The 27,679-nt window shown below is 47.4% G+C and overlaps 1 protein-coding gene across 1 annotated transcript in view; it reads right to left on the reverse strand.

Moving 5' to 3' along the window:
• Positions 1–27,679, reverse strand: part of DNAH8 (dynein axonemal heavy chain 8) — a 1,666,792-nt gene that overhangs the window by 1,141,953 nt on the left and 497,160 nt on the right. Inside the window, 1 exon segment of the mRNA XM_033937418.1 lies at positions 23,099–23,296. Within this exon segment, the coding sequence (XP_033793309.1) occupies positions 23,099–23,296 (198 nt within the window).

Raw genomic sequence — 27,679 nt, forward strand, 5'->3', positions numbered from 1 at the left:
AGCCTTAGGAATAAGATGGGTGAATTAGAAGCTATGGCACAAAAAGATAATGTTGACATCATAGGCATCACAGAAACATGGTGGACTGAGGAAAACGTCAAGGACACTGTGCTACTGGGATACAAACTATACTGCAGAGACAGAGTGGTTCAAAAAGGTGGGAGCATTGCCATATACGTCAAAGAGGGAATTGAATCTACTGGAGAGAACACACCACAACTGACAGATAAGTTAGAGTCTCTATGGGTCAAAATTCTGGGAAAAATTGGCCTGGAAACGAAGATCGGCATCTACTACCGACCCCCAGGGCAGTCCGAAGAAAATAACGGACAAGATTAAACACAAATGCAAGGGAGGTAACACAGTTATCATGGGTGACTTCAACTATCCGGGAATAGACTGGAACCCAGGCACCTCCGGCTGCGTTAGGGAGACCAAGTTCTTGGATGCTGTAGGCAACTGCTTCCTGGAACAACTTGTCAAGGAAAATACTAGAGGAAATGCAATTCTGGACTTAATTCTAAATGGCCTGCGAGGATCGGCACAAGATGTAGTTGTAGAAGGGACGCTGGGAAACAGCAATCACAATATGATCCGCTTCAATCTGGACGCAGGGGAGAAACATTGGTCTAAAACAACAGCCACGGCACTGAACTTCCAAAAAGGGAATTACGAAGGGATGAGACTCATGGTAGGGAAGAAGATTAAGAAAGGATAAGCACTGTAAAAACTCAAAAGCAAGCTTGGTCACTTTTTAAGGACACAGTCACTGAGGCGCAAAATCTATATATATCGCGTATCAACATGGGATCCAAGAGGAAAAAGAACAAAGAATCGGCATGGCTCACTAAAGAGGTGAAGGAAGCGATCAGAGACAAGAAAACTTTGTTTAAGGAATGGAATAGGTCAAAAACAGACAAAAACTGGAACAAGCACAAACAACATCAACGCAGGTACCATAAGGTGGTAAAAGGGGCCAAAAGCGAATACGAGGAAAAAATAGCCAAGGAGGCAAAGAACTTCAAGCCTTTCTTTCGATATATTAAGGGGTAAAGTCCCACAAAGGAAGCGGTGGGACTGTTGGATGACCACGGAACAAAGGGAGCACTAAAGGAGGACAAAGCAATCGCTGACAAACTGAACACATTTTTTGCATCTGTATTTACCGAAGAACATGTACACAGCATACCGGAACCCATCAGGCTATATGCTGGAAACGAAGACGGAAAGCTGACAGGATTGACGGTCAGTCTAGAGGAGGTGTGTAGGCAGATTGATAGGCTTAAGAGCGATAAATCCCCGGGACCGGGGGGTCATCAAGGAACTGAAAAGGACCATAGCTGAACTGCTTCAACTAATAGCCAATCTGTCGATCAAATTGTGAAAGATTCCGGAAGACTGGAAGGTGGCGAATGTTACGCCGATCTTCAAGAAAGGTTTGAGGGGAGATTCAGGAAACTAGAGACCAGTGAGTCTGACCTCAGTACCGGGCAAGATGGTAGAGTCGCTGATAAAGGACCGCATCATTGATCACTTTGATGGACACAGGCTGATGAGGACCAGTCAGCACGGTTTTAGCAAAGGCAGTTCATGTTTAACGAACTTGCTGCACTTCTTTGAGGGAGTAAACAAACAGATAGACAAGGGCACCCAGTCAACATTGTATATCTGGATTTTCAGAAGGCGTTTGACAAGGTTCCGCAAGCCATGGAATCGAGGGTGAAATACTCACGTGGATTAAAAACTGGCTGGAGCATAGGAAACAGAGAGTGGGGGTAAATGGACAATACTCGGACTGGAAGAGCGTCATCAGTGGGGTGCCGCAGAGCTTGGTGCTTGGACCCGTGCTCTTCAACAACTTTATAAACGATCTGGACAGGGAAGTCACGTAATGTGCTGAGCCGAGCAGGACGTGCCTTGCTCGAGCTCTGGGGCCTCGGGTCCCCCTGCGCCATACCCACAGTATATTCTTGCTACTGCACCTCTAATTCCACTTGTGGATCATTTTGCGCAACCTGGAAGCCCAGCCATGAGCGGAAAAGCAACCCGCGGTAACAAGGATCAGGAGGCGAGAACGCTGCAGCCTGACTCCAAGATGGCGGCAGTGGCGGCGGAATCGGGCTCTGAACTCCCATTATCGGCAGCTCACATTGCGGCGCTGTCCGCCTCGGTTGTTTGGGCTTTAGATGCCCGCTTTGACCAATTATCGGGCCAACTGACTTCGCTTGAGTCTTTGCTATCTGAAACGACTCGGCGAAGGGTGAACTGGAAACCTGAGTGGCACATGTAGAAGAGGCCCAAACAACTTTGGGGACGGACCTGATGTCCCTGAAGGAACAGCTACTGCGGCAAGCTGACAAAATTGAAGACCTCGAGAATCGCTCGAGACGGGACAATTTACGATTAATTGGCTTACCGGAAAAGGTGCCAGAGTCTCGCCTGCTTGCCGCGTTGGAGACCTGGCTCCGAGCTGAATTGCTGCTCCCAGATGGTATGGGGCCTTTGCGGTTGGACCGGGCCCATCGCCTTGGGAGACGCGCTGACGATCACACCAGGGCCCGAGTCACCATTTTTACATTGCATAACTCAGCGCACAAGATGAAATTAATGAAGAACTACCGTCAAAGACGCAACACCCTTACCTATGACGGCACCCCAGTCCATCTCTTTCAGGATTACTCCCCGGCGCTACAGGAACGCAGGCGTCACTTCTCCAGGGTGTGCTCAGCACTCTTCGATCACAAACTACATTTCCAGCTGCTCTATCCTGCGTTGCTGCAGATTTGGACAACTACAGGATGGAAAAGTTATGCTTCGACGGAGGAAGCCCAGGCATATTTGGATGCTCTACCGGGGGAGTCTGGGCCTTCCTCGGCCCCCTAAATTTGTTGGGCACGAGGTTGTGGATTCTACCTTCCTGTTGATGTTCAGTTCGGGACCGCCTGTGCGCTGGGCTTCGGCTCCTTTGAGAGGCTTTCTCCTCTTGCCTGGCTGACCGGATAGCCGGAGGACATCATTGTACAGCCCTGGGCCTGCCTATTGCTGTTGCCGCTTGTTTGTCGGCTCAACTCTTTGGCCTTGTTTGTTGGCCCTTCCATTTATGGGGGTCCATCCTCTGTTTCTACCTGAGTTTGTTTCTTTGGCCCCCTAGCAAGAGTTCTATCGCACTCCTGGTGCCCAGTTGGCAGCTGGGTGGTTGCAGCATGCTTGGGTGGACATGCCTCCTCTACCTATTCCTGGCTGTCTGGAACTTTGGTGGTGGCCGGGACCCCTCTTGTGCTGTTACGGACCACGTTGCTGATGATCTCGCATGGCTGGGGGCCAGTGGGGCGGTGTGGCTCTCCGGCTGCACCCCACTTTTTGTTACTTCTTGGGTTACTGACCCTTTGATGGAATGGGGCATTCTTGGTCATCTGGAGTCCTCATTGATCTGTTTTGCATGGGTGACTTGCTGTATTTTGAGTGTTTGCGGTTTGTCTGTGGGGGCTTTGCTTCAGTCTGGGGTTGATTGTGTGTATGTATTCAATAGGGTTGGTTTCCTGGGGGGGCGACTGTTTGATTACTGTTTGATTGGGGCATTATTTCTGATTCTGGCTTGGATTTACCTCTATTGAGTTGGGATTGTGTGAGTAATCATTGTGTGTGTGTGGATTTTGTGGGGTGGCTCTATGTCAGCCCAGGAGCTCCTTTTGGGTGGATATTCTGGAGGGCTCTGGTACTTTCTGGAGCCCTGTGGCACTGATACATCTTGATTCTTTATGTCATTTTGGCTTTTTGAGTTTTGGATTTTTTTTATGGGTGGCTGGATGGGTGAGTGTGGGGAGTGGTTGGTTCGGTGTGTGTGAGATTGTAGGGGTTTTGTATTGAGTGGGTTTCTGGTGGGGGGAATCTGGAGTGGGTGAAGTGGGGGGACATGGGGCCCTGTTTACATCTTGGCGTGGCTCCTTCTCCGCTCCACATGTGTGGGACGGGGAGCGAGATAGTGGATGGGAATAAGGGGGGTTTGGTTTGGGTGGGAGGGGGAAGCAAAGGGTTGGTGTGGGTTGGGTTTGGGGGGGGTCCTCCTTCAGAATGTATATCCTGTTTCTTTTGCACATGTTTTGCTTTTGTTTAGTATTTCAGGTTATGCCATCTGTTTGGCACTACTGCTCCAGGGGGTAGCTGGGCTCCTGGGGTAGTTTCCACCTTTTTCTACTTTCTTCTCTGGTTTGCTTTTCTCCTGATTTTCCAACCTGAGTACCCCATTTAGGCTTACTTCTTGGAATTTTGGGGGCATTACATCACCGATAAAGCGGTCCAAAATATTAGCTGCTTTGCAGTGTTATCGGTCGGATATTGCTTGTTTACAGGAAACTCGTCTGACTGACGCGGAACATCTTAAGTTGGGTTGTTCCTGGGTGGGGGAGGTATATTTTGCTTCCTCTCAGGGCCGCCATGGTGGTATTGCTGTGTTGATCCGAAAGTCTTCGCCTCTTGGAGTCCAGGTTCTTGATAAAGCTGCCGATGGTAGATCTCTGCTTTTGCGACTGACCTTGGGTGCTTGATCCTATCTCTTACTTGTGGTCTATGGCCCTAATTCGGGGGAATCGGCCTTTTTGCAACGGTTGCTTCAACTCTGCTCTCGTTTTTCTGGGGATCCCCTTCTTATCTTGGGAGATTTTAATTTGGTGTTGAACCCTGAACTGGATAAGTCCGGACCCTCTATTGCCTCTTTGGGTGCTCAGGGTCGTCTTCTCTCTGACTTTTGTGATACTCTTCAGTGGTGGACCCTTGGCGCCTTCTTCATCCTGAAGTTCGTGACTATACACATCTTTCTCGGGCACATGGTACCTGGTCTTGGATAGATCATATTTTTCTATCTTCGACTTTGTTCTATTCAGTCACATCGGCCGAGATTGGTCCTCTGAACATTTCTGATCATACCCCGATTTGGATAGATATTCATCTGGATGCCATGTATCTTCGGACATCGTCCTGGCGGTTTCCGTTCTATCTTGCTCAGGACAAAGACTTTCAAACCTTTCTGCAGGCCCAATGGGAGGATTACTCTACCAATAATGCTCCCCACATGGATGATCCTATTTTGTTTTGGGAGGCAGGTAAGACGGTGATTAGGGGACATATTAGTTCTTTTCTGAGTGCTCGTAATAAGCGTATTAACAGAGGAATCATTAATTTAGAACAGGCCTTACGAATGGCTAAGCGGTCCTTTCATTTGAATCCTTCGAGGGAGGCTCGAGAATGCTATTTGTCTACCCAAGAAGCTTTAAATTTGTTACTTCATTCTCGTTCCCAAAGATGGATGGCTTTTCATAAACACCGTTTTCAACATTTTGGTAACAAACCAGGGCGCCTCATGGCCCGCTTGGTTAAAGCTGAGACTTGTAGGAAACCGATCTTGTCTCTTCGGACCCCAAGTGGTGGGGTGGTGACAAATACATCTGATATCTCCGGGGTTCTTTTTGATTTTTTTAGCCGGTTATACGATGCTCCCGATGATGTCGCTCCGGAACTACTGACAGATTATCTTCAGTCTTCTGGTCTTCCCCACCTGTCGGAGGAAGTGGTGTCTTCTCTTAATAGTCAGTTTCGGGCGACTGAATTAGAATCTGCAATCAAAGCTCTCCACTCTGATCGAGCCCCGGGTCCGGATGGTTTTTCGGGAGACTTTTACCGACTTCTTTCTTCCAATCTTTATGGTCCTTTGCTGGCTTACTTTAATGTTGCAATTGCTCAGGGCTCTTTTCCGCGTTATGCTAACGAGGTCCTTATCTCTTTATTGTTGAAGCCTGGAAAGGAGGCTGACTTACCTGGATCCTATCGTCCCATCTCCTTGATTAACGTACATCTAAAGCTTTTTGCCCGTATGTTGGCTGATCGTCTTGCTCCACATCTCCCTAAGCTTATTCATGAGGATCAAGTAGGTTTTGTTCGGGGACGTCAATCAGTGTGCAATGTCCGTAAGGATCTCTTTGCACTTGCCCACTGTCATTCTCATCGGATTCCAGCTCTGTTTGTCAGTCTAGATGCTTCTAAGGCATTTGATAGTGTCCATTGGTCTTTCTTGTTTCAAACCCTAGAACATGTTGGGTTGGGCGGGTTTTATCTTGATGCCATACACTCTCTCTACTCTAATCCGAGGGCTTCACTTCTAGTCAACAGGACCCGCACGGATTCTTTCTCCATCCTTCGTGGAACCCGCAGGGTTGCCCCCTTTCTCCCTTGCTGTTTCTTCTTTCTTTGGAATCTTTGCTGTGTACTCTTCGGGGGTTCGCAGAGGTGCGGGGCCTTCAAGTTGATGGGATTGAGTTGAAGACTTTAACATTTGCGGATGACATGTTCTTGATTCTTACTAGGCCTGAAGATTCTTTAACGACGACATTGGACCTCATTTCTGAATTTGGCTTTTATTCTGGTCTGTCTCTCAATCTGGATAAGTCCTTGGCCTTGCCTTTTCCACCTGAGTTACGGGTCACGTGGAGGGGTGTTTTTCCTCTTCGTTGGGCTGACTCTACTTTGAAATATTTGGGGGGTTTTATTCCTCAGGACTTGTCTAATCTGTATCGCTTGAACATGGAATCGTTGTTTCAGGCCCTTCAGAATAAACTACAGTTATGGGGAACTCTTCCCTTTTCGCTCTTAGGTCGGGTGCATCTTTATAACATGCTCATCGTCCCCTGTTGGCTCTACATTTTTCAGGTCCTTCTTCTTTATTTGACTTCTCGAGATGAGAGACGACTGAAACGCTTGGTTCAGAGATTTCTATGGACTGGGAAGCGGCCTCGTCTGCCTTATAAATGGGCAGAGGCTCCATGGTACCGGGGTGGCTTAGGTTTATTGAATTTCGCTCTTTGACTGTTGGTTGTGGCATGCGCCACATTAATGATCTTTTCAGGGGTACCTCAGCGTTCACTAACACTTGTTTGGAACTCTTCTGTTTTTAATTTACTCACTTTAGTGCATATCTTCATTCTCTTCCTTCTCTTGTGCCTGAGTCTCTCTCTGTGAAGGTGCTCCATCGTCCATTGCGGAAGGTTTGGTGCTGGGTCTGTAAATATCACGCTCTTTCTGCTTCTGTAACTCCCTTTCTACCTATCCGCTTTAATAGCTTCTTCCTACCTGGGATAGATGGGCCGAGTTTTGCTCGGTGGGAAACAAGGGGAATTCACTATGTATTTCACTTGGTTGATGATGATGGCAAAATTAAGCCTTTTGCACAGTTGCGAAAGGAGTTTGGTCTCCCACCCACTGATTATTTTGCTTATATGCAAATTCACCATTACATTTCTTCTTTACCCTCTAGTTCTTTGCAAGCCTGTGTAAGCAAGGATTACATAATTATATATCTAAGATAGAGTCACAGACAGGGACTCTGTTAACTGTATAGGTATGTTGCGAGTCACAAATGGAAGATAAGATTACAATACTCCCCGTGAATGTTGAAAACCCATGAATATGGTTTTTAGCAGGGGAGACAGGAGAGAGCAGCCGGAGCGCCAGCAAGTGAAGGAAATCACTCGCGGTATTCTCCAACCGCCTTTTCCTGCACTAAAGTCGGGCCTCACTAATCAGGAACTGCATGTCAAAGCATGAGACCAGTCTTTCTGCAGATCCGGCTTTGTTGTTAGCAGCAGACATGGAGAAAGCTTTTGATAGGGTGGGGTGGGCGTTTCTGTTTGCGGTTCTTGAACAGATCAAATTCCCTGCTAGATATATTGGCTGGGTTTGCTCTTTATATAATCAGCCTTTCTCTGGAAAAGATTTTGTTCTACGTTAATACCCTTCAAGTATTTGAACGTCTGAATCATATCTCCCCTGTCTCTCCTTTCCTCTAGGGTATACATATTCAGGGCTTCCAGTCTCTCCTCATACGTCTTCTGGCGCAAGCCTCCTATCATTTTCGTTGCCCTCCTCTGGACCGCCTCAAGTCTTCTTACGTCTTTCGCCAGATACGGTCTCCAAAACTGAACACAATACTCCAAGTGGGGCCTCACCAATGACCTGTACAGGGGCATCAACACCTTCTTCCTTCTACTGACTATGCCTCTCTTTATACAGCCCAGCATCCTTCTGGCAGCAACCACTGCCTTGTCACACTGTTTTTTCGCCTTTAGATCTTCGGACACTATCACCCCAAGGTCCCTCTCCCCGTCCATGCATATCAGCTTCTCTCCTCCCAGCATATACGGTTCCTTCCTATTATTAATCCCCAAATGCATTACTCTGCATTTCTTTGCATTGAATTTTAGTTGCCAGGCATTAGACCATTCCTCTAACTTTTGCAGATCCTTTTTCATATTTTCCACTCCCTCTTCGGTGTTTACTCTGTTACAAATCTTGGTATCATCTGCAAAAAGGCACACTTTTCCTTCTAACCCTTCAGCAATGTCACTCACATACATATTGAACAGGATTGGCCCCAGCACCGAACCCTGAGGGACTCCACTAGTCACCTTTCCTTCCTTCGAGCGACTTCCATTAACCACCACCCTCTGGCGTCTGTCCGACAGCCAGTTTCTGACCCAGTTCACCACCTTGGGTCCTAACTTCAGCCCTTCAAGTTTGTTCAACAGCCTCCTATGAGGAACTGTATCAAAGGCTTTGCTGAAATCCAAGTAAATTACATCTAGCATATGTCCTCGATCCAGCTCTCTGGTCACCCAATCAATGCATTAAAAAGAAATTAATTTTGCACACGTCACTTTACCAAGACCGATGATGAATATACCACCCCAGTAAGGGCATGAAAAATCTAACAAGTAGTGCCTTGGGTGTTTGAGGTCTGGTAAATTAAATTTACTTGATAGTTAGTTTGTTCTCTATTTTATGATAAATGGAACAAACCATGTTCTTAAGAAGCTGTAGCAAGTAAAACCACGAAAAGTTGAAAAGCAGGAAGCTTATGTTCTGGTAAATATTTTTGGAATGTAGCAACTTCCTTGACCAGATGTTTCATGTAGAGAGAAAAATGAAAAGTGTAGTTACCAGACCGGATGGCTAGAATAGCATTTTGGAAAAGCCTCTTGCCAAACCGGTCCATAGTCTTGCCCTCCACCAGGAGGGACAGAGGCGTACACACTAGCTCCCGAGGATTTCTTTAAGGTAGATTCAACCAGGAGAGACTCATGAGGAAGCTGGGGTTTATCAAATCCTGGAATAGGGACTACCCTATACAAAGAGTCCAACTTACGAGGAGCCACTGGAATGGTAAGTAGTGTTTCCAAATTTTTGTAAAAGGTCTCCCAGAGAATATCATGAATAGGGAGCCTGAGGAGTTCCTTAGGTGGCTGATCATAATTTAAAGCAGGGGTGTCTAACCTTTTGGCTTCCCTGGGCCACATTGGCAGAAAAAAAATTTTCTGGGGCCGCACAAACACTAACACTAGCTGATGAGCCAAAAAAAGGTTAAGCAGATCCCAAATTTGCAATCACTAATATAGAAGATGTACGAATAAACCTTCATTAAAGGGACACTGTGGAGAGGAACCCAAAAAAGCAGTAATACTTACCCTGAATGAATGGTCCTCCACGTACACCGCTGACAGTGGGATGCGTGCTCCTGGTTCTCCCATTCACTTCTATTACAGCTACGGTGAGCCTCTTCAGAGGTGATCCTCATCAGAGTGGGAATAATGAATCAGCTATCAGCAGCGCATGTGGAGGATCGTTTAATCAGGGTAAATATTACTGCTTTTTTGGGCCTCCCACTTTGAGCTTATGCTCCCTCAAAATGAATATCTCCCCTGCTGTAGCTAATACGGATCCCCAAGCCTCACCAACTGACAGCCACCTCTACCTCCTCCTCCTCCAACTTCTCAAGTTCTGCAGCTGGCAGCAATATTGCAGAGCTGCTGCCTTCCCTCCTCCCTGCCCCCTCCCCCTTGGCTTTCATGCATGCATGTAAGCAGGGACAGCTTGAGGATATTGCCATTGGCTGCAAAACTTGGAGATTTTGAGTTGCCAGACTGGAGGAAGATGTCTTCAGTTGGCAGGGCTTGGGAATCCCCACTAGCTCAAGTATTTATAAATTGCACTCAGGGAGGGAGAAACTTTGGTGCCCAACCACTAATTTTGGACTCCAGTTCCTCCCCTAAATCAGCTGTATATGACTATGCCACTGAATACAAAAATAATTGTGATGCACATATCCCAAAGCTAACATATTCCAGTTAATAAATTCAAAATAAAACAATTTTTTCTATCTTGTTGTCTGGATATTTTGTTTTTCCATCATCTTGGTCCCAGTTTCTTTTTCTGCTTTTTCTCTATATTCAACTAATTCTCTTTCCATTGTCTGTTGTCCATTTTTTTCTCCTCTTCTCTCATTCCATTTCCTTCTTATGCCTGTCTCCAAAGTATTGATTTTTCCCTTTCAGCTTTCTTAACCTTTTCTTTTCTGCTTCTGTCTACTCAAATCTTGCCTTCTTTCTCACCCTTCTTCTTTTTAAATGTTCAGCTATCTCTCAATTCTCCATCTTCTCTCAGTCTCTAGCTCTCCCATTTTCCATTTTCCATCTCACTCCTTTCCCAGCTTCCTATTCCCTTCTATCTACTCCTCATTACCACATTTCTACCATTGTACTCACTGCTCTCTCACTCATCTTGTCATCTTCATTTTGACCTCATCCACATGGCTCACCACTTTCAGAATCCCCCTCCCTCTCTCCACTGGTCAGGCTAAAACTCCCTGTCCCTTACTTTCCATCCCCTAGCATCATCTTATCCCAGCTCTCTTCCCTCCTGCCCTTCCATGGTTCCATCTCTCCTCCTCTATTTCCATGGTCCAACATTTTGCTCCTTCTCTTTTCTGTTTTTCTTCTTCCCTCCCCCCTTGATGCTGAACAATGAAATGGAGGAGAAAAAGAGAGATGCTGTATCTCTCTGCCTTCCATCCACAGGCCTACCATTTCTCCCTCCCTCCCATCCCCAGATCCAACTTCTCTCCCTTTCTCTTCCTAACTGCCCCATCCCATCTCTCCCCCTGCCTGCCTGCCACCCTTCCCCAGTCCAACCATTTCTTTTTTCACTTCTCAACAGTTCTCCCTTCCAATATCTCTTTCCTTCTTCCTCCACACTACCCCAGGTCCAACTTCTCTCCCTTCAGACCATTGCCTACCATCTCTCTCTCTGTCCTCTGTTTCTGGTCCTATAAGCTCTCCCCCCACACCCAGTCTGGCACTTCTTTTAATACCCTCCCACCCAAAAAAAGTCCAGGAGGCTTCCTCGGCCTAGCATATTCTCCCCCTTCTCTCTGCACCCATGCATAACGTGACCATTTATTTTTTTCATCAAAACGGGACATCTATTAATATTCAGTTCCGCCCCAAATCCTGCCCTAGCCTCATCCCAATCCCGCCCTAGCCCCACCCCCAATTTCTTCCATTCATTTTTCATGTACACATAATATCTTCATGTGAATTCATAATGGTAACCATAAAAATTTAAAAAAAACACAAAGCACCCTATACGCAGCGAAAATGTTAATTATCATTTATATTTGAGGGTTTCAACCATGTCACCTCAGTAACTATAGAAAAATAGACAAATAAAGTGCAAAATATAGACAGCAGATATAAATTTTCAAAACTGACACATTTTGATCACTAAATTGAAAATAAAATCATTTTTCCTACCTTTGCTGTCTGGTGATTTCATGAGTCTCTGGTTGCGTTTCCTTCTGACTGTACATCCTATCTTTCATTTCTTTCTGCACTCAGGCCCAACAATTTTCCCTTTCTATTCCCTCCCTCCTTCCTTCCTATGTCCTTAGTGCCCCCAGTGCCTCCTTCATATGTCCTTAGTGCCCCCAGCGCCTCCTTCCTATGTCCTTAGTGCCCTTTTCTATGTCCTTAGTGCCCCTAGCGCCTCCTTCCTATGTCCTTAGTGTCCCCAGTGCCTCCTTCCTATGTCCTTAGTGCCCCCAGATCCAGTGTCAGTTCTCCTTTGTACCTTTGTTCCAGGTCTCCCTCTCTCTCTCTCCCTCCTCTGTTATGATCTTGCCTCTCTGCTCTTCCTCAGGGGCTCTCCCCCTCTGCCTGCACCTCCCAAAGTCCTGCTTCTGCCTCCTGTCTTTCCCCTTTGGTCCAGGCCTTTATCTCTCTAGTCTTTCTTCTACTTACAACCCCGCCCCCCTTTCTCTGCCTTTTTCTCTCCTTCCTTCATCCCTCCTTCCTATGTCCCCTCACTGCCTTCCAGACTTTGTCCCATCCCCATCCAAAAAGCCTGCCTACCTACCTCCCCCAGAGCCAGTCTGCCTGTCTCCCCCAAAGTCAGTCTGCCTGCCTACCTCCCCCAGAGCCAGCCAGCCTGCCTGCCTACCTCCCCCAAAGCCTGCCTACCTCGCTCCCTCCCTCAGAGCCAGCCAGCCAGCCTGCCTGCCTGCCTACCTCCTTCCACCCCCTACCGCAGAAAACAAAAGCCTCCCTCCAGGCCCGATTTAAACTTCCCCCCGGTCCACCGCCACTGATCCTCTGCTTACCTCCCTGATGCTAATCGCGCCCAGAAGCCTTCTTCCCGATGTCAATTCTGACGTTGGAGAAGACGTTCCGGGCCAGCCAAGCAGCGATTGGCTGGCCCAGAACGTCCTCTCCGATATCAGAATTGACGTCAGGAAGAAGGCTTCTGGACATGATTAGTGGCAGGGAGGTAAGCAGAAGAGCAGCAGCGGTGGACCTGGGGAAGTTTAAATCGGGCCTGGAGGGAGGCTTTTGTATTTTTTGGTGCGGCAGGGAGAGACAGGAAGCGATTGCCTGTCCCATTGTCCCCGCGCACAGCTTCAGGATGCTGTCCCTGAAAATGGGACATTTTGATGTCCCTAAGCTGTGTGTGGGGACAATGGGACAGGGGATCCGAAAACAGGACATATGGTCACCTTACCCATGCATCTCTACCTCACTCCTCTCCCACCACCATGTCCAATAATTCTCTCTGTGTCTCCGTCCCTCCTTTCTCTGCCCAACAGTTCTCTTCTTTCTTTATCTCCCAAACTGCACCATCTCTTTCCTTTTCTCAGACTCCCAATTCTCCCTTTCTATTATCTCCCTCACCTCTGCATCTCTTTCCTTCACTCCCTCCATTCTTCCATCTTATGGTTCATGCTCCCCTCTATCTTTCCCTTCATTCTGTCTCCTTCACCGCTGCCCCCAGCCCTCTCTGCCTTCTCCTGAAGGGCTACTCACTGCTGGTGTCTGTAACTCCCAGTTCCTAAGCCCATTGATTTTAAAGATTATTTTAGCACAGGGGAAGAGATTGGATCTTTATGAGACTGGAGAAGAGAGGGCTTAGTCCCTGAAGTTCCTTCATATCTATGAGCTGTACAGAAGGAGGTGAGGGAGGGAAGGTGGTGGGGAAAATGAATGAACTCCACGCTGTCCTTTGGGACTAGAAATCACTGGATGGGCTTCTATATACAAGATGCATGTGGCCCCGCTCACGCTAGAGGATGATGCAGTGTTTTCCTCTGCTGGCCCCGAGTGTTTACCATCTTGCCTGCTCCCTCCTCCATCTTCCTGCAGCGTTCGCTCAAAGCTGTAGGCAGCGGCTTCCACGCGCCTCCTGTGGCTGATCTGGAAGCGTTCCCTGTGACATTGTGACATCAGAGGAAACACTTCCGGGTCAGCCGCAAGAGGCATATATGATCTGCTGCTCATGGCTTTGAGCAAACGCTGCAGCAAGACGCAGGAGGGAGCCAACAAGACGGTAAACACCTGGGGGCAGCAGAGGAAAACACCACATCACCCTCGAGCGTGAGTAGAGCCGCATGCAGCCCGTGGGCCATGGGTTGGACACCCTGATCTAAAGCATCCAGAAACTCCTTAGACCAGTATTCTTCAACCTTTTTACACCTAAAAGAATTATTTTGTGGACCGGCATTGGTCCGCAGAATGGCGGTTGAAGAACACTAGGCTAAGTCGTGGGCCAGACCCCACCCATCTCTACCCAATCTCCACCCCAGACCCCGCCCCCATAATAGTACTAATTGTAACACTATTTTTTCCATTCATTTTTCATAGATACACACAATATAATTTTATTAACAACACATAATGGTTAACCACAAAATTAAACTACACAAAGCACACTGACAGATGTAAATTCTCAAAATTGACATAATTCAATCACTAAATTCAAAAATAAAATCATTCCCCCCATACCTTTATTCCCTCTATGCTATGCTTTACCTTCTGGCCTGCTCCCTGCCTGGCCATTTTATGCTGCCCCCGGTGTTATCTTCAGGCCAGCTCCCTCTTCCTCACTGATGCAGTGCACAAAGCTGCGGGCAACAGCTCCTTGCACGTCCCACACCTCATCTGGAAGCCTTCCCTCTAACGTTGCAACGTCAGGGAGAAGGCTTCCAGTTCAGGCACAGGACGCACGTAGGAGCCGCTCCCTGTGGCTTTGTGCACTGAATCAGTGAGGAAGAGGGAGCCAGCTCGAAGATAACGCTGCACTGAGCGCACTGTGGACCGGCGGTTGAAGAACACTGTTTTGGGCCTGATACACATGCAGGCCCTGTGGACCGGCAGGACATTTCTGTGGACCAACACCGGTCCATGGACCAGTGGTTGAAGAACACTGCCTTAGACCATTTAGAGTCAGCTTGAAGAGGAATAGACATGGTCTCAGACATTTCTCTCAAAAATTTAAAAAACAAAGATTTCTCAGTTAAAACAGAAAGCTCCTGAAAAGGTTGGTGAAGAGAATCCTCTTCCGAAGAGCCATCATGGACAGATGGAACAGGTTCTGGGTCTGAATCATCCAAGAGATCTGAATCTCGTGTCGTTTGGCATTGAGGAACCGGTACTGAAGGTTCAAGGTGTTTCAACTTCTGCAATACTTTTCCAGACCTCACTGGCGTCAAGTCAGGTGATGTTTGAGTTGAAAAAGACCGGAGCCTGGTAGGTGTCAGTTCCTGGTCAAGCAGTGGCGACACCGATGGAGATTCCAAGGACGGCTCAATCGGTGTCGAAGGCTCAGACTGGACTGGCACTGGTGGAGTCAATGTCGACATGGGAAAAACTTGAGTCAGGAGCAGGATTTGTAACTGATCCCGTAACTCGTCCCGAAGCAACTCCTGAATCTGCTGCTTCAAAGTATGCACCAGTACCACTGGCTTCTTTGCCAGTACCTTCAGTGCAGTTCTATGCTCCGGCAATGAGGAGGCCGATGTCGAGGCACTTACCGAAATCAGAGCGGAACATTTTTTGGGTTTCCTCGGGGTTGGCAGGACTTGGCTCACTGCTACTTTGACCTGAGGCCCAGAGTGGGTAGGGGAAGGCTTTCTAGCTGGCTTACCCACTGTGAGTTGTGACACTGGAGTTAATGTTGGTGGATCCACTCTCGGTGTCGTTTTGGTTGGTGCGGTTTTGGGTGGCATGGACGGTGTTGGAGATGAACTGGGTTCCGTGTCCATTGCGGCGCCGAACAATAACATGTGCTGAAGTAACTGGGTTTTTAGAGTGCGTTTCTGAAGGGACAAGCAACAGGAGCAAGAGTCGGCACGGTGCTCGGGTCCCAGACACTGCAAGCACCAACGATGAGGTTCGGTTAAAGAAATAACCCGAGCACAGCGACCGCACTTTTTGAAACCCATCAACGGGCAGGACATGGACGTGAAGACGGCCATTGACAAATCGAACTCTATGGCAGAAAGAGTCTATAAGGCCCTAGTGGGCCAAAGCCCGCAGCAGGAAAATAAAATAAAATAGACTGTCCTTTTTTTGTTAAAGTACTATATAAAAAGAAAAAAATAATGACAAAAAAAGTCACAAACCACGTGTGCAGGAAGGCAAGTGAAGAAAAGAAACTTCAACAAAAGCTGAAGCACGTCTTACTAGTTCTGCGGGAACAAGAAAACTGAGGGACTGTGAGCCCTACGTTGGGCGGGAAGGCATGCGCAGTTCGGGCTATCACAAACTTTCTAAAGTCTTACAGTGGAGATGCACTTTTAAAGTGATCCGTACCGGGGCTCCATCGGTGACGTCACCCATACGTGAGAATATGCTGCTTGTTTGTCCTGAGATAAGCATGAAATCCCCTCAGAGATTTAACAAGGAAAGTATGAACGGATTTAATACCCTTGTGAAAACAAAAAAATTAGTTAAGTGTTTTTGATTATATATTTTTTTGTTTTGTTTAAAAAATTCTCCTCATGTACTGAAAAAAGAGGAACTTACCCCCTCTTTTACGAATGCATAGTATGGGTTTTAGGGCTGGCAGCAGCAGCAGTAACTGCTCCGATGCTCATGAGCATCGAAGCAGTTACCACCGCTGCTGGCGCTAAAACCCACGCTATGCATTCGTAAAAGAGGGGTTTAGTAAGGATAGAGCACTACTAAAAGTGGGAGCTGAACCCAAGAAAGTAGTTGAACTTTTAAAACTACTGTCCTTTGGTAATGGCACGTTAGAAACTTGGGAATCAAAAAATACATAAATTTTACCCAAGTAAAGTAAAGAATGGAAAAACGAGCCATGATAGATGTGGCCCCTAATATAAGTCATTCTAATGATCCACTCTTTTTTCAGACCAATAACACACGAACTTCCACAGGAGGTAGACTAAACTAATAATTTATATAAGCAATTTCATATTCTATGCTCAGGCATTATAGGGATATTCAGACATCCACCTCAGTACTATAACTTATGGTGGCAGAGATCCTCATTACTCCCAAACTGGCTATTTATCATATTAACATTTTTATTTGTTTTCTTTTTTACTCTTTTACTTTTTTCAACTGTATTTCTCTTGTTCTCTTATTTTCTTATTCAATTCATTAAAAATAAATAAATAAATATTTCATAATAAATATATTTCCCAGCAACATTAATTGATATGAAGTGGGACTTAGTTTTGAATTTGTAGTTGTACTCCTTATCCTCTTGCCAAATCGTTTCGCAAATACTTCATCAGGATGGGGAATCTTAATTTATCATTTCTGCTTACTTCTCAAAGCCACTAGTATATCAATTACTTATGCTGCTTGTGGGAAGAACTCCATTTTGAAACCTTTTCTGTGGGACTTACGGCTACTTAATTAACCTGAACACAAGACTGTCCTGGTGAAGAGGTCTATAACTTAAACTTAAAGTCCAGGAACTAGCAATTGAACTTTCTATTATTCTGACTTTTACTAAGAGCCAGTGTTTATTGGCTATTGTTCTTTTGTGCTTCTTGTTTTTTTCTGGAAATTATTTTGAAGTATTTTTTCATTGCAAGAGCTTTAACCACAAACTGGCTTTTGGCCAGAATAAAAGCTGGAAACTTGCTTTGTGGTCTGAGTTCTTATTCTCTCAGAAGGAAAGGGAATACTTACCTGCAGCCCTATTGCAAGCAACAGACAACAGACTTTAAACCTGAAGGGTTCCCTAAGTCAGTAGGGACCACGCCAACTCAGTATTCATTAGTCACAGGGCCCGCTGCGCTATCCAGGGGTACGGACTGTGACATTGTGTACATACACTTGAGTTTGCGGCCTGTTACTTTCTTGCATTTGCTTCCCTCTTGTGTCCCTGTCGATCCGTCAGGATTTCTGTCTTGCCTATAATCCGGTGAGTCTTCCCCGCTATTTTCCTGCACGGTATCCTCTGGGTATACTGGTTCCCAAACCATCGACTCTGGTCGACTGTTAGCTTTCCCTTTCTTCCTAGTTTAAAAACTTCTCAATTTCTCTCTTGATGTTGCTTGCAAGTAGCCTCGTTCCATCTCCGCTGAGATGGAGTCTATCCTTCCTGAATAGCTTGTTCTTCCCCCAGAACGTTGTCCAGTTGTGCACGAAGTGAAATCCTTCTTCCTCACACCAACGCCTCATCCACACGTTGATTGCTTGCAGCTCCATCTGCCTCCTCTCATCGGCCCTGGGTACCGGCAGGATCTCTGAGAACGCTACCCTCAGTGTTCTGGTCTTTAGCTTCCTTCTTAGTATCCAGAACTGGTTCTTCAGTACTTCCTTGCTGTAATTCCTGTTGCTCATGCTGTTTGTCCCTACATGGATCACCACCGCCATATCTTCTTTTTCTACGCTGTCGATGATCCTGTCAATGCGGCTCACTATGTCTTCTATCTTGGCTCCCGGTAGGCAGGTCACCAGCCAATACCAGTCTTCCTCAGCAGTCTGTGCCCCAGCGCTCGCAACAGTAACATAACTGCTATGCAAACAAGCACCGCCCAAGGGGCAGGGGCATCCAAGGGCAGCCCTCTCCCCAAGACAAAAACAGAACCTTGACCACCCACCGGCCCAGCAGGATCAGATTGTCTGCGAAGGCTTGTCCCAGGATCACCATCGACCAGTGGGCCCTCAGCATCATCAAGCAGGGATTCGGAATTTGTCTCCACTCCCGCCCCCCGCCCCCCCGAGTGGGCGGGGCACCCTCCATCTGACGACCCAATTTTCCTGCAGCAAGGAGAGGACCTGCTTCGGCAGAATCAATAGAGGCGGTGACGAACAGAGGAGATCACCAAGGGGTTTCTACTCCAGGAACCCCCGTGTCACCATGGACAAGGACAACACTCGTTCCTGGATCTCTGCAAGCTCAACAGGTGCATACACAAGGTCCAGATGCACTCTCTGGGTACAGTCTTGGCCCTGTTACAGCCCGAGTATTGGCTAGTATCCCATGCACCCAGCCCACAGGAGGCATTGTCGCTTCTAAAGCCAAGACAGATGCCTCCAGTACAAGGTCCTGCCCCTTGGACTCTCAACGGCTCCAAGAGCGTTCACAAAGTGCATGGCAGTGGCACATCCTCGCCATCAAGGGGTGCACGTCCTATCTTATCTCGACAGCTGGCAGCCCCGACAACCACTATAACCCTCCTCCAAGAACTGGGGTTCCTCATCAACTACATGAAATCCCACCTGATACCCACCCAGGGGATATCGTTCATCTGGGCAGTCATTGACGCCACACAGACCAAGGCCGTCCTACGGGACTACCAGATCGACACCATGACATCCCTGGCCCAGTGCATCCCTGCCAGCAGCTCATCGTCAGCACGCTCCCTCCTGTGTCTTGGCTGCGGTCTTTGTTGTGCAGCACACCAGATTACATGAGATCCCTGAAAGGGTACCTCAGACGTCACTGGGACCAGTGTACCCAACCTCTGACCACCCAGATACCCATTTGCTAGTCCATACACAAGACGCTTCATTGGTGAACGGCCCGAGATAACTTAGCGAAAGGGAAACCAGACCACCAACTCACCAGCTGGTGGCCACCATGGATGCCTCCAAACATGGAGGGGGGACACACCTTCTCGATCCTTGCACAGGCGTCCTCACTCCATATCTACCTACTGGAGCTCAGGGCCATAGGGAATGCCCTCAAAACCTTCAAACAGGCAGGGCAGTCCTCACCCAAACAGAAAACCAGGTGGCCATGCACTATATCAACAAGCAGGGAGGGACAGGGTCAACCTCGCTATGCAAGGAAGCTTGCCACATGTGGGCATTCACCAACTCCATTCAATGCCCCATCCAGGCAACTTACCTCCCGGGGAAGCAGAACGACCTGGCAGAAAGACTCAGCCACCAGCTGGACCCCGTTGAGTGGTGTCTCAACCCAGCGGCGATGAAGAAGATCTTCAGCACCTCGGGCACACCGAGCATCGACCTGTTTGCAACCGAATCGAACTCAAAATACTCGACCTTCTGTGCAAAGAGATCAACCCATCGCCGTCTCAGCCCTGACGGTCTGTATGTGAGTTTTAACCACGGACTCTTATATGCCTACCCGCCATACCCTAAGTCCTGCAGAAGATCCTTCAGGACAGAACAACGGTGATCATGATTGCCCTGTCCGGGCCCCTGCAACCATGGTTCCCGTTCCGGCAAGGGATAGCGGTTCACCCACCTCTCCCCCCTCCCGATCAGTGCAGTTCTCATAACACAACGCGGGAACCTTACCCTCCACCATGACCTGCATTCCTTAGCCCTGACCGCATGGATGATGAGAGGATGAACCTACCACAAGACGTGGAGCACACTCTTATGGCAGCCAGAAGACCTTCAACCAGAAAACGCTATGGGTTGAAAGGGAGAAGGTTCCGCTACCGGTGCACAGACACGCAGCGAGACTCCTACAACTGCCCCATACCGGACATCCTGCAGTACATACTGAGCTTATCTCAGTGGAACCTAAAACCCACTTCCATCAAGGTCCACCTAAGTGCAATCGCGGCATACCACGCTGGCCTAGACCAGTGGTTTCCAACCCTGTCCTGGAGGACCACCAGGCCAATTGGGTTTTCAGGCTAGCCCTAATGAATATGCATGAGAGAGATTTACATATAATGGAAGTGATAGGCATGCAAATCTGCTCCATGCATATTCATTAGGGCTAGCCTGAAAGCCCAACTGGCCTGGTGGTCCTCCAGGACAGGGTTGGGAACCACTGGCCTAGACAACAAACCAGTATCGAGGCATCCAGTAATCACAAAATTTCATGAAGGGACTGTCCAATCTGCACCCACCGGTCAGACCACCACCGCCCGGTTGGGACCTCAACTTGGTGCCGCATCAGCTCACCTCGACCCCTTCAAACCTTTGGGGGAGGCAGATCCCGTATTCCTGGCCGGGAAAACCCTGACCATCGTGTCGGCCGACACACTCCTCCATGAGAACAGGGTGGTACCCAGAACCCACCCCCGATTCTTGCCGAAGGTGGCTTCAGCGTGCCTCCCGGCACTCTACATCTCCCCACAAGGAGGCACACTGCCACCTCAGCAACACCTCCTGGACTGTGTGCGGGCCCTGACTATGCAGCAGATTAGACAATTGTTCGTCTCCTACGACTAAAACAGACCAGGACTTCCGGCCACCAAACGCAGGCGCTCGCGCTGGATATAAAAGTGCATCCCCTTCACCTATAGAAAAGTGCAGCGTCAACCGCAGTTGGGAGCCAACGCCCACCAGCGCAGAGCCATAGCCACCACAACGGCTCATCTGCACCACACACCAATAGGGGACATCTGCGATGCAGCCACTTGGTCCTCCATGCACACCTTCACCAAGCACTACTGCCTCGACATAGCATTCCACGCTCCAAATGCATTCGGCCGAGCAGTCTTGGAAGTGGCTCTTCCCTCCCGGGAGGGCCAGCAACCACTAGCACAGCCTTGACAAACACTGATCAAGTAGGGTGTTATAAACATCGACAAACACTGATCAAGTAGGGTGTTATAGATATTGATTAAGTAGGTCTTCCAGCACTCCTGCCTAGACTGAATGTGGAATAAGCAAGTATGAATTCTCACATGCAAATACAAATTGTCACTGTTGACCAGTTGGTTTCTCACTGTTCATTGATTGTCATTGACCAGTTTCACTGTTCTGTGAGTTAAGCAGGTCTTCCAGCACCCCTGTCTAGTCTGAATGTGGAATAGGCAAGTATGAATTCTCACATGCAAGTACGAATTGTCACTGTTGACTAGTTGGTTTCTCACTGTTCATTGATTGTCATTGACCAGTTTCGCTGTTCTGTGAGTTAAGTAGGTCTTCCAGCACTCCTGTCTAGACTGAATGTGGAATAGGCAAGTATGAATTCTCACATGCAAGAACGAATTGTCACTGTTGACCAGTTGGTTTCTCACTGTTCATTGATTGTCATTGACCAGTTCACTGTTCTGTGAGTATTATTGCTCAGTTAACACAGCACTTTATCTAAAACCTTGTTTCCACAACTTCACCTGCTTTGCCTGATTACCCTGCCTGGCTTGGCCTCCACAGCCAGGCGAGGGATGCACAAAGCGCTAAGGCGCAGGTCCAGTCAGTACATCCCTCGGCTAGGGAGTCACCCATATGTGGCTGACTCATCCTGCTTGTCCTAGGAGAAAGTGTAGTTACTTACCTGTAACGTAGGTTCTCCGTGGACAGCAGGATAGTCAGCCACACAACCCACCCGCCTCCCCATACGGCCGACCCGGCCACAGCTAGGAACATCCTGGGGATTAGGGGGAAGCAGGGGGAAATGGGTAGGGCTCGGGCATGCCCAGTGTGGCCCGGGCACTGCACGTGCTCAGAGAAAAAAAAAAAAAATCTCTCTGAGCTATTGGAGAGCTTATCCGCAAATTGGGAGCTGTTGGGACAACACCCACATGTGGCTGACTATCCTGCTGTCCACAGAAAACCTACGTTACAGGTAAGTAACTACACTTTCTTGCGGCAGGCTCTGTTGGTGACGATTATACAGTACAATCATACTTCTCCTCCCCACTTCCCCCATTCTCCATCTCTGTGGATAATACTCTCATCCTCCCTGTTTTGTCTGCTCGTAATCTCGGGGTCATCTATGACTCCTCTCCCTCCTTCACTGCCCAGATACAAAATATTGCTAAAACCTGCCGTTTCTTCCTCTATAATATTACCAGAATCTGACCCTTCCTCTCTAAGCACACTACCAAAACCCTTGTCCACACTCTCATCATCTCACGCTTAGACTATTGCAACTCGCTACTCTCAGGCCTTCTGCTTAGACATCTCGAATTCAGAATTCAGAATCCAGAATTCAGCTGCATGACTCATAATCCGTGAGAGCTGCCATACTCACATTACCCCCCTCCTAAAGTCACTTCACTGGCTTCCTATCTGTTTCTGAATACAATTCATACTCCTCTTACTGACCTACAAATGCACTCACTCGGCTGCCCCTCACTATCTCTCTTCACTTATCTTCCCCTATGTTCTCCAACCCCCACTCCGTGAGCTCCACTCAGCTGATAAGTCCCTCCTATCAGTGCCTTTCTCTTCCTCCGCCAACTCCAGACTCTGTCCCTTCTACCTTGCTGCACCATATGCTTGGAACAAGCTGCCCAAATCCCTGTGGCAGGCTCCGTCTTTGAAAGTTTTCAAGGCCCAATTAAAAGCTCACCTCCTTGAGACTGCCTTCAACATCTAACCCCTCTCACTTTGGGTTCCGCATCTTTAACCCTATATGTCTTGTCTGTCTGTCTAGTTAGATTGTAAGCTCTTCTGAGTAGGGACTGTCTATTAAATGTCAAAATGTACAGTGCTGCGTACGCCTTTCATTGCTATATAAGTGATAAGTAGTAGTAGTAGAATCAGATGAAGATGTATAAAATCTGAAAAGAACACTTTTCACTTACCTCTAAATTACTGATATGTTTCATGAAGTCTGCAAAATCATTATCAAATTCTGCTTTTCGTGGATCTAAAATATCATATTGCTTCCTTTTGATATTTTGGTAGATGTGTCTGAATTTTGAGGACAGAACATCTATACCTTCAATGGTGCACATGCTTAATGCACTAAAAGTCTGTATAATAGTCAGAATCTCTGTAATCTGAAATGTAAAGATAGCTATTTCAAATAATGAGACAAAACATAAGAAATAAAGAAATCATAGAAAACTCTGTAGGTCAATATTGAGAATGATTTAGCCAGGTAGGTCCTGCCTGGTTAAATCATAGTGAGTGAATCATCCCTGGATTTTCAGTGGCATTGAACAGTACAGTTCTAGGCTGGTCTGGGGGTAAAGTCAGAAAGAAGCTACAAGTTGAGTGGGCATAGGTGATTTTCAGTTCTGGTACCTGCACAGTTAACCAGTCATATAGGACCACACAAAAGACAGTCCTAATTTTGCCCACTCAGCTGGATATCAGCCATACCAGTATAATGTCTGTATACCACAAAAGACCAGAGCTCAAATAGAGCATAGAACTAAATAACCAGATTTAAATTAGCTGGTGATGACCCATTTTTGTCTTGCTAGTACAGATTAATGTGTATACTTTCTGTTTAGGTACAGTTCATGAAAAAGTGCAGAATTCCTCTTTTCCAGCACTAACAGACACACATTATCATTGCACAGATACATATAACAAAACTTCCTTCTTTGAGAAGTCTAGTTGGTCTAGTGGTTACAGCCTGCCGGAATTGGGAAAATATCTAAGAGAACCTGATTACTATTCAGTATACTGTAAACCGCTTTGGGTGAATCTCCTTATGAAAAAGGTGGTAAATACAGTAAATCCAAACAAATCTATCCAAGGGAGAAGCATCTAAAGGAGATGACATTGCAGGGACCACTGAGACAGAAGGAACTGTTGTAGAGGCCACCACATGTGTGCCCTTGCCCAGGAAACAACCTCCAGGGAGGCGGCCATGGAACCTAAAACCTGACATTAATGCCAGGCAATGGGGGTAGGAAGTGTTAAAAGATCTACAATCTGTTCTGGAGCTTCATTTGCATGCCTCAGGAAGAAAAACACGACCCTGCCCCATGCTGAACTGAACACCAAGATATTCCAAGGTCTGAGAGGGCATTAGTTGGCTCTTCTTGAAATTGACAATCCAACTCAGGCACTTCAGCATAGACACCATCGTCCTCACTGCCTGCTCATACTCTGGCCTGGAAGAAGCTCTTATAAGTCAATCATAATGATAGCTGTACACTTGGACCCCCAATCTGCGGAGGTGATTAGTAAAAATGAATACTTCAGCTCAGTATTCACCCGAGAAGCGCCGGGCTTGGCCCTCAGCTACAGACAAGGGTTGACTCAGTTGACCCGTTCAGTAACTTCGAGTTTATGCCCAGCAGTGTCTACAGTGAGCTATCAAGGCTCAAGGTTAACAAGGCAATGGGGCCTGACAACCTACACCCCAGGGTGCTAAGGGAGCTGTGTGATGTCCTGTCGGAGCCACTGTCCAAGCTCTTCAACCTCTCCTTTAGGAAAGGCAGCGTCCCGTCGGACTGGAGGACGGCTAACGTCAATCCACTCCACAAGAAAGGCTCCAAGATGGAGACAGCAAACTACAGACCAGTGAGTCTAACATCGATAGTAAGCAAACTAATGGAAACTCTAATAAAACACCAATTGGATAAGATCCTGGATGAGGAGAATCTACGGGATCCCCTTCAACATGGATTTACAAAAGGGAGATCGTGCCAATCCAACCTGATCAGCTTCTTTGACTGGGTGACGGGGAAGCTAGATATTGGGGAGTCCCTGGACATCGTGTACCTGGACTTTAGCAAAGCATTCGATAGCGTACCACACCGCAGGTTGCTGAGCAAGATGAGTTCTATAGGATTAGGTGACACATTGACGAAATGGGTTGGGAACTGGCTTGGAGGTAGGCTTCAAAGGGTGGTGGTGAAAGGCACACCCTCTGAAATGACGGAGGTGATCAGTGGAGTGCCACAGGGCTCGGTCTTGGGCCCAATCCTATTCAACATCTTTATAAGGGACTTGGCAGAAGGGCTTCGGGGTAAAATAACATTATTCGCCGATAGAAACATAGAAACATAGAAAAAGCGGCAGAAAAGGGCTATAGCCCACCAAGTCTGCCCATTCCAAGTATCCCCCCCTGAATTTACTCCCTTAAAGATCCCACGTGAGTATCCCATTTTTTCTTAAAATCCGTTACGCTACTGGCCTTTATCACCTGGGGTGGGAGTCTGTTCCAATGATCCACCACTCTTTCGGTGAAGAAGTACTTCCTGGGATCGCCATGAAACTTCCCTCCCCTGATTTTCAGCGGATGCCCTCTGGTGGTTGAGGGTCCCATGAGCCAGAAGATATCATCTTCTGACTCGATGCGTCCCGTGATGTACTTATACGTTTCAATCATATCTCCCCGTTCTCTTCTTTTCTCAAGTGAGTACAGCCGCAACTTCTTTAGTCTTTCTTCATACGTGAGATCCTTGAGCCCCATGACCATCCTGGTGGCCGTTCGCTGAACCGACTCGATCCTCAGCACATCCTTTCGGTAGTGTGGGCTCCAAAACTGAACACAGTACTCTAAGTGAGGCCTCACCATGGCTCTGTACAACGGCATCATAACCTCAGGTCTCCTGCTGACGAAACCTCTACGGATACACCCCATCATTTGTCTTGCCCTGGAGGAAGCCTTCTCCACTTGATTGGCAACCTTCATATCCTCGCTAATGATCACTCCTAGATCGTGTTCCGCCGTAGTTCTAACCAAGGTCTCACCATTTAGTACATAAGTTCTACGGGGGTTTCTCCTGCCCAAGTGCATTATCTTGCATTTTTTAGCATTGAAGCCTAGCTGCCAAGTTTTTGACCATTGTTCCAGCAGCAGTAGGTCGTGTGTCATATTATCAGGCAATAAGCATCTGCCTACTATGTTACAAAGTTTGGCATCGTCGGCGAACAGTGATACCCTTCCTCTAAGTCCTTTCGTCATATCTCTTATGAATAAATTGAATAGGATCGGACCCAGGACCGATCCCTGTGGCACTCCACTGATCACGTCCGATGCTTTGGATGGGGTACCGTTTACCACCACCTTCTGAAGTCTACCACTCAGCCAATCCCCAACCCATGTAGTTAGAATGTCTCCTAATCCCATCGATTTCAGCTTGTTCAGTAATCTTCGATGAGGGACGCTATCAAATGCTTTACTGAAGTCCAAGTATACCACGTCCAGTGACTCTCCGGCGCCCAGTTGTCTGGTAACCCAGTCAAAAAAGCTAATCAGATTAGATTGGCAGGATCTACCCCGGGTGAACCCGTGTTGGTGTGGATCACGCAGTTTTTCTTCATCTAGGATTGTGTCAATATTCTGTTTGATCAGTGTTTCCGTGAGTTTACACACTATAGACGTGAGACTCACTGGTCTGTAGTTTGCTGTCTCTGTCCTGCAGCCCTTTTTGTGGAGTGGGATTACGTTGGCTATTTTCCAGTTTAATGGGACCCTTCCTGTGCTTAGGGACAGATTGAAAAGAACAGATAATGGTTCTGCCAGGACTTCCCTTAACTCCCTGAGCATTCTGGGGTGTAGGTTATCTGGTCCCATGGCTTTGTTTACTTTGAGTCTTGAAAGTTCGCCGTAGACACTACTGGGCGTAAATTCGAAATCTTGAAACAGGTCTTTCCGGTTATCTCCCGTCTGCAGCTGTGGACCAGCTCCTGGCGCTTCGCGGGTGAACACTGAACAGAAGTATTGGTTTAGTAATTCTGCCTTCACAGAGTCTGATTCTGCAAAGTTACCGTCCGATTGCTTCTGGCGTACTATCCCATCTTTGTTTCTTTTTCTGTCGCTAATATAGCTGAAGAAAGATTTATCCCCTTTCTTAATTTTCCGTGCTAGCTCTTCCTCCATTCGGAGTTTGGCCTCTCTGACTGCTGTTTTGACAGCTTTAGATCTATCTAGATAGTCCTCTTTTGCCCCCTCTCTGCCTAAATGTTTGTAGGCGATAAAAGCGTCTCTTTTCTGTTTAACTAGGTCTGAAATTTCTTTACTGAACCATTGGGGTCTTTTGTTTCTCCTGCGTTTACTTACAGTCTTTATGTATCGGTCTGTTGCTTCGTGTAGTATGGACTTCAGAGACGTCCACATATCCTCCACATTATCAGTTTTTGCTTGCTTATGTAGCTCCTCATGGACGAAATCTCCCATGCGGTTGAAGTCTGTGCCTCTAAAATTGAGAACCCTTGTTGTCGGGAATCCTTTCTTGAGGTTGAGCCAAACCATATTATGGTCGCTGGAGGCCAGTGTTTCTCCTACTGAGACTTCTGTGACGCTATCTCCATTGGTGAGAACCAGGTCTAGTAACGCCTTGTCCCTAGTGGGTTCCAATACCAATTGCTTGAGACGTGCGCCCTTTATGGAGTTTAATATTCTTCTGGTGCTACCCATATTCGCGGAGAGTGTGTCCCAATCTGCATCTGGCATGTTGAAGTCTCCTAGCATTACA

The sequence above is a fragment of the Geotrypetes seraphini genome, chromosome 3 (genome assembly GCF_902459505.1).
Source record: "Geotrypetes seraphini chromosome 3, aGeoSer1.1, whole genome shotgun sequence".
NCBI classification, from domain to species: domain Eukaryota; kingdom Metazoa; phylum Chordata; class Amphibia; order Gymnophiona; family Dermophiidae; genus Geotrypetes; species Geotrypetes seraphini.